This window comes from Muntiacus reevesi, chromosome 1 (genome assembly GCF_963930625.1).
Source record: "Muntiacus reevesi chromosome 1, mMunRee1.1, whole genome shotgun sequence".
Lineage (NCBI taxonomy): Eukaryota > Metazoa > Chordata > Mammalia > Artiodactyla > Cervidae > Muntiacus > Muntiacus reevesi.
In genome coordinates, this window is record NC_089249.1 from 88,191,625 (window position 1) to 88,199,998 (window position 8,374).

The 8,374-nt window shown below is 39.8% G+C and overlaps 1 protein-coding gene across 2 annotated transcripts in view; it reads right to left on the bottom strand.

Annotated features, from left to right (window-relative positions):
- The window catches only part of MAN1A2 (mannosidase alpha class 1A member 2), a 151,852-nt gene extending 143,589 nt beyond the window's left edge, over window positions 1-8,263 (bottom strand). For both annotated transcript variants that reach the window (XM_065906143.1, XM_065906135.1), the window contains exon 1: window positions 7,234-8,263. In XM_065906143.1, the coding sequence (XP_065762215.1) occupies window positions 7,234-7,535 (302 nt within the window). In that variant the 5' untranslated portion in view covers window positions 7,536-8,263. The remainder of the gene's footprint in view (window positions 1-7,233) is intronic.
- Between the last annotated feature and the right edge of the window lie 111 nt (window positions 8,264-8,374).

Below are 8,374 nucleotides of genomic sequence, written 5' to 3' on the forward strand. Positions count from 1 at the left end.
ATCCAAAAAAAAAAAGCATCAAAGACATCTACACCACAGATTATTGATAAATGTCAGGTATAAACTGATCTTACCTTATTCGCACCTGAGTAGAGGGAAGTGGACCTTAGGAAGCATCACTACAAACAAAGCTAGTGGAGGTGATGGAATTCCAGCTGAGCTACTTCAAATCCTAAGAGATGATGCTGGATGCTGTTAAAGTGTTACACTCAATAGGCTGGCAAATTTAGAAAATTCAGCCACTAGCCACAGGACTGGGCAAGGTCAGAATTCATTCCAATCCCAAAGAAAGGCACTGCCAAAGAATGTTCAAATTACCACACAATTGCACTCATCTCACACACTAGTAAAGTAATACTCCAAATTATCCAAGCCAGGCTTCAACAGTATGTGAACCATGAACTTCCAAGCTGGATTTAGGAAAGACAGAAGAACCAGAGATCAAATTGCCAACATCCAATGGATCACAGAAAAACCAAGAGAATTCCAGAAGAACATCTACTTCTGCTTCATTGACTATGCTAAAGCCTTTGACTGTGTGGATCACAACAAACTGGAAAATTCTGAAAGAGACGGGAATACCAGACCACCTGACCTGCCTCCTGAGAAACCTGTATGCAGCTCAAGAAGCAACAGTTAGAACTGGACATGGAACAACAGACTGTTCCAAAGTGGGAAAAGAATACGGCAAGGCTATATATTGTCACCTTGCTTATTTAACTTATGTGCAGAGTACATCATGTGAAATGCCAGGCTGGATGAAGCAGAAGCTGAAATTAAGATTGCCGAGAGAAATATCAATAACCTTAGATATGCAGATATGCTACCCTTATGACAGAAAGCAAAGAGGAACTAAAGAGCCTCTTGATCAAAGTGAAAGAGAGTGAAAAGTTGGCTTATAACTCAACAATTAAAAAATGAAGATCATGGCACCCAGTCCCATCATTTCATGGCAAATACATGGGGAAACAATGCAAACAGTGACAGACTATTTTCTTGGGCTCCAAAATCACTGCAGATGGTGACTGCAGCCATGAAATTAAAAGACGCTTGCTCCTTGAAAGAAAAGCTGTGTCAAACCTAGACAGCATATTAAAAAGCAGAGACATTACTTTGCCAACAAAGGTTCAAATAATCAAAGCCAAAGTTTTCCCAGTAGTCATGTATGGATGTGAGAGTTGGACCATAAAGAAGGTGAACGTCGAAGAATTGCTGCTTTTGAACTGTGGTGTTGGAGAAGATTCTTGAGAGTCCCTTGGACTACAAGGAGATCCAACCAGTCAATCCTATAGAAAATCAGTCCTGAATATTCATTGGAAGGACTGATGCTGAAGCTGAAGCTCCAATACTTTGGCCACCTGATGTGAAGAGCCGATGCATTAGAGAAGACCCTAATGCTGGGAAAGACTGAAGGCAGAAGGAGACGAGATGGTTGGATGGCATCACCAACTCAATGGACATGCAAGCTTGGGGATTTGGTGATGGACAGGGAAGACTGGCGTGCTGCAGTCCACGGGGTCGCAAAGAGTCAGACACGATTGAGTGACTGAACAACAGCCAAAAAAAGGCAAGTAGGAAAAATAACCACAAGACAATTAGGGAAATATATTGCAACCTCTCTAAAACAGAAGCAGTAAGCCCTAAATAAAGAACAGGATGCAGGAAGAGGAGGCATGGGAGATGAGGTGAGGAGAGGTAATAAGAAAGCGAAACTCATAATGGTGAGATATATAAAATCTCTACTCCTGCAACAGAAAAGAGAAGTGAATCAAGACAAAAATACAAACATAACCTGAGAAACTTGAGGAACTCTCACTACAGCATGCTACAATCTGGACTAGCCATATGTCACGTTCAAAGGCACATGACACTAGTGACTATGATATTGTCCAACACAGGTTTAAAGTGATTCTGTCTAGTACAATGCCACACAGCTAGTTAGTAAAACCAAGATGCAACTTTAAGTCCTTCTGACTCCAGATCTTGTGTTCTTTTTTTTTTTTTTTTTTTCAACGTGCTGGACCTCAGTTTCGATGAGGAGACGGTAGTGAGTTCTTGTGTTCTTTTCTTTTGAGCAAACTATCAGAAGTTAACATACACCCAACCCCAAGAGTTCAATTTATACTTGCAAAATTTTGACTGGAGGATGAAATTTATTGGTAGTTCAAATAAATATTTCGAAAAACAAAAACACAAAGCCCATTTATATAATGCCAACATATAAAACAAATGTCAGGGTCAAAAGTGAAAATTAATAAGTAAAATTCTTATTAGATAGGCCTGTTATGTACACAAATTATGAACATGATACTTTACATATATCAGTGTATATTTATAATATTTCATGTATACTATAACCACTAGCTAAATGTTTTGGTTACTTTAAAATCACAGATTCTAAACATGACTAAAATCACAGATGCTAAAAATGTACCATGAACATCAAATGATACATTCCATGTCATTATCATCTGCAAAGTATATATTGCTTGAAAACTCTGTATTACTTATGAACCACTTAATGGGAGGGACCATATAGGTTTTCTCAGGAAAACACTTTATCTTAAATTCATGTAATATCAATTATAAAAAGTATTCATTAAATATAGTGTATATTTCTTAGCAATTCATAACCATGTCACTCAGAAACAGTTATCGGAGACTACTTCCATATTCAACCAACCACCAATTTCCATGCAACTTAACAGTTTGAATGTCTCTTGAATCAAGTACTTTTCTCCACTAATTTCTCTCCTCATAGACTACTTTCACCACTGTAGCCTATGCCAATATTCTCTGTGACCTATGCTCTCCTAACTGATTTCACTACATTTCCTCCTGTTCCCCTCCAACCCAGTGTGATTGTTTATATTTTTTAAATATTAAATGATTATGACATTCTCTTGCTTCAAAGAAAACTCTTCAATGACTTCCCACAGTACTTAAGATCAAAATACTTGACTAAAAACTACGGAATTCTGCCTAGGGATTCCAAACTCAACAACAACCAGGTTAAATACTGATCCATTAAATTTACTTATCTGGCAACTGAATTGAGTGGCACAAGATGAGGAGCCAATGCCCCTCTAGAGGGAGTACCAGCTGCCTGGATCCAGCTGAGCATTGCCATCTGAAAATACAGGCTTGGATGTTGCTATATCCTCTACTTTTACAAGAGAAATTCGAAATCCAGACTGTGTGTGAAATTTCCCTGATATGTCAATGCTGGCAACCCATTCAAACTTCTCAAACAATAAGGAAGCCGAATATGACTCCTCACCTAGTCTCTTCACCCAGCCCCACACCACTAATCTCTATATGAGCCATACTAGCCACACTGAGTATTTCTCAGATCCTTGACAATGCTGAAACCAACCACGATTCTGCACAGCCCTCCAGGGCACAACACCCTTTTCTGTGTCCCAGTCCTTGTTTGTAGGAAAAAGGCTTTCCACCTCCAAGACCTTTCCTAAGTCCATAGGGCAGATTCAGTTACTAACCAGGGAAGTAAGGGAACAGCAGAAAGAAACAACACAGCAGTGATCCTCCCCAGGGAGGTGCATAACAATACGACACATGTCTCCCAGTTCTGACAGAACTAGGGCCTCCCTCCAGGATGAAGACAGTATCTTCAGGCTGAACACAAGCATGTTCTGGCTCCAACCCTAATTGGTGGGAAGCAGAATGCAGATGACTGAGATTCCTAGAACACTACCCTGTTACCTCACCACCAACAGATTAAGAGCAAGTCACACACCCTACAGCCCTCTCCCCAGAACTTTTGTCTATAAAAACTCTTCCCGGAAAATTACCAGGCAGTTTGAGTCTTTGGAGCATGACTTGTCCCATTCTCTTTGCTTGGTCCTTGCAGTAAACTTTTCTCTACTCCAAATCCAACGTTTGTTCGGGCTCATTGTGCATCAGGCACATGAACTTGGGTTCGACAGTAATACTACTTAGGGCTCTCACACTACTTAGGGCTCTCACACTACTTAGGGCTCTCACACAAGTCGTGTTCTCTGCTTCCATCTTTTTTTCCCCCCATAACTCTACCTGACTTAGCAATCTCCTACTTGTAAGCTTCTGAGCAGTTGTTTCCTCAAAAAGCCTTCCCTCCTCCCACTGCCTGTCCCCACTCCACAAGCTAACTCACATCATTATGTGCTCTGACAACACATCTTATAACACCCATCACACCCAAAAAATAAACTTGTCCATTTACTGTCTCTCATCCCTTCCCACCCCTCCCCCTAAGTGGGAAGTGACATAAAAGCAGGGCCCAATACACAGCAGACATGCAATACACATTTATTGCAAAATAATTTGATGATAAAATATTCCTTTAGATAATAAGGCTCTGGTGCACTTTTAAAAATTAATCTGCACCCAACTTTTCAGAAACATGTACAATATTTAAAGGTACATGTAAGTAGACTCAGAATTAAAATACTCAAAATATAATTATTAATAATAATTGCTAATATTTACTGAGCACTTACTAAATGCTCGGAACTACACTGAGCACTTTGCATGCCCTATATCTCGTTCAATATAACAATCTGTAATCCAGAGGAAGCAACTAAGGCACAGAGTTTGAAAATCTGTTCCAAATCACATATTTAATCAATGACAAACTAGGGTATGAATCCATGCAGTCGGACTCCAGAGCTTAAGCACCTAACTACTACACTAAACTAAGTAATTAAGAAAAGTCAATTCAACAAGTATCTGTTAAATACTGTGAATAAGAAATAATGGCCAAGATTTATTTTTCATTACTTCTCCATTAAAGTAAGGCTCCTCATCCCTCTATCCTGCACTCTTCTTCACACACACAAAATTAAGATAAATCATCATTTGTATTTTCTCAACTAGGAAAGATGATCCTTTGACCACATCCAAAATAGGCATGAACTTAGTACCAAGTGTATCTTAAAATGCCATCATCCTGAATTACTTTTAAATATGTTAATGTTAATTCAGAAAGACAGCATTTTAACAGACAGGATGAGATGGTTGGATGGCATCATCGACTCAATGGACATGAATTTGAGCAAACTGTGGGAGACAGTGAAGGACAGAAAAACCTGGTGCTGCAGTCCACGGGGTGGCAAAGAGTCGGACACAACCAAGTAACTGAACAACAACATTAAAGTTTATACATTAATGTTTCATATTTTACATTGAAATCTTGATTATTTGAGTGATATATTATTTGGAATGTATTTTGTTACTCAAATTAGAAAAATTACTTGTAACTATAAACTGTTTCCAGATATGGTGACAATCAATATAAAAATAAACTGACTTACCACATAAAACAAGTTCAGAGATAATAAAGGGATCCCTCAACACCTGAACTCTATCCCAATTCGTGCTTTCCAAAACTCAAGAACCAAACAGATCTGAATAAGTGTCTCACATAAATGATTTGTCGTCCAGACTCTTACTACCCAAAACCTAAGATTTGGCTCACTCGCCATACCTTGTTAAGAGAATTCAGTAACCAATCTCTCACTCCAAACTCAGAAATCCAACAGTTTTGTACCGTGAAGCAAAAAGCATATGTATTCAAGGGCTATATAAATTTAAGAGTTCTTGTTTTAAGAGATTTGAATAGGTTTTTAAAATGTGGGGAAAAATGCACATATTGCACATATATGTATTTTCATTCAAATTTGAAATTGAAACTCCACTTAACATAAATTTTCTATACGAACATTTTTAAACTAGAATGTACCACATTTCTTAACCTTTAAACCAATTTAAAATATAAAGGAAACTGTTAAGTATATGACAGATAACTATAAGAAAGTTAAATAATGTTAATTTGTGGCTTCAAAGAACTATGAAGTCAGTCTTAGCATCTTTTAAAAAAAAATACTTATCATTATAAATACCATGGGAAATAAGGTTTTCAAGGAAAGCAGTACTTTCAGTGTTAATTTTTCAGCAACATATTTCACAGGTCACATCAAATTTTTCTCAAAGTCACAAAGAGCAAAGGACAAAATAAAAGAAACAAATGAAAAGAGTACAAAAGTTGAAGATGATGGCAAAAATTGCAAATTAATTTGGTTACAGACGAATGGTATGAAACAATTTTAGAAGTAACTACTCCATAAGGTTCAGCCAAAAGTCAAAGAAACAGCAAGCAAAGAACTAGACTGAGAAAAAGGAAAAATCAGCTCTCATTACAACAGTCCATTTTCCTAAAGTATTTAACTCCAGATAACATTTGTTCACAAGCTTTTCAAAAACTTTGTGCTTGAGGAAAAATTAAAACTAACATCAGTTGAGAACAGAATATAAGCCCTTTTTCTTTTTTTTTCAAACTTACTCAAAAATTAATTTAAGAAATGGAGCAAAAGGGGGAAAGATGGAGCAGGGAAAAAAAGAAAACAAAACTGTAGGTTTGAAGAAAGCAAACTACTTTCCTAGATTCTTCTTTTGATATAATAAAATATTTAAAGAGAGCTAGAGCTCCCATTTTATCCTAATTTGGATACATTCTCCCAAGAGTTCACTTCAGATTTAGTGACTGGAAAGAATGTGAACCCTTTAATTAAGCAAATTTCAAGAGTTACTTGACACACACTACCTTCCACATGGGAAGGGAAAAAAAAAAAAGGTCAGAACAAAATTATATTTAAAAACATAACCAAATCTTGTCTACAAGACTCACAAAGTGAGTGACTTAAGATTCAGTGATATCTTTAACTTAACTGATTCCACACAGAGCACCAAAATACATCTACTGTGCCTGTGCTTGCTCTACCAAAATGCTTAAGCTTCACTACTGAGGTTAACTACCAGCCAGAGAACGAGGGTCCTTTGAGAGACAACAAATCCATGGATGTCAGGATTCCATGGATCCATTTCACAGGGTGGCACAATGACATTAAGCAAAACCTTCTTAATAAATGAAGGCACGGCCTATTTCACTATTTCTTCAGGTAAGTTTTCATACCTCCACTCCCAACTGTTCACATCAGACCCAACACCCCTGAACAAAAATGTTCCTCCTACATAAAAGGAAGAAGCTGGACTTTGGATGGGGCTCTGGAGTCCTTCCAGTTTGTGGTTCTCTATTTAACTAGCTGTGAAATCACAATACAGCTCTCACAACTCAGGGAAAGTTACATTTTACTGTCCAAAAATAACAGATCTGATGCAATAAACCATACCTCGCTCTGCCAAACGTTAATACCAGAACTTCTGAAATAAACAAACCTGTGTCTATGCTCATCTGGTCCATGGATCAGGAAGATTCCAGAGTGTTTCGCCCCTTTGCCGGCATCTACATGAGGAATTAACACATCTTCCAAACCTAGATCAAAGCGTTTGTGTTTTGAAGAGTCTGGAAGAAAGAAGAATGCCCCAAAACACAGGGTGATGAAGGCACTTAGAATAAGGAGGAGGATAAACTTCTCAGAAAGTCTCAAGGTAGCCCTGTGATGCGGGAAGGAAGGCGGCCCCAGGTTCAGAGGTGGTATCCTTCGTCCAGAGAGGGGTAGCAGCGCTGGGGTAGTCATCGTTTAAGCTCTTGGGCAAAATATTTTATAAAGTTCTCATCTTATATCAAACGTACGATACATTGAACAGTCTTCGGAATCTTGGCAAAAATGGGAAAAATCCAATTTTTCTCCTCTTAAAGGACTGTTGTGCTTTTCAATAGGGCACCTCTTTCACGCTCATTCAATTACATGCAGAAACGCGTGTGGCCCCAAAACGATCACTAGTTTAAGTCCTGTGATATTTTCTTTGCCATCTGGCTTTCGGTACCTCACCGGGTGATTACAAGTCTCCTCTTCATTCCCAAGGGTAGATCAGGCAAGCAACACCGCAGAAAGGATGCAAGGTGGGCTCTTCCATTCCTGCACCTCCGGGAGATGCTCCAACGTGGTCTCCCGCCCCAAAAGGGAGACTGACGTGACCCAAGGAGTTGTAGAAGGTTCACTTGGGCTCCTCTGATGCTTCGACTGGAGAATTTGTTAATCTCAGTGGTGGAAAAACAAGGGGCTCTTCGGAAGTCGGCCAACCGAGAGGAGGGGTCTCCCGCCTCAGCGCGAAGCCAAAAGAGCGACGCTGGGTGAAAAGCAGGAAAGAGGGCTCCTACGCCCGCGCCTCCCGACCCTTTCCCCGGCTCCGAGGGCAGGCGACAGCTCCGACGTCGCCCCCTCGACAGTCGGCGCGAAGGGCATTCGCGTCGAAAATACCTGCGCCCTTCCAACCGCGGCCGCTGTTGCTACCGCTCGGATCTGTCAGCGAGCGGAACTTCCTCCTCCGCGGCCACTGAGAAGCCCCTGCGTGTGCTGGGGGAGGGGAGGTGCGTCGACCGCCCCCTCCCGGCTCCTCCTCCTCTCGGCGGCCG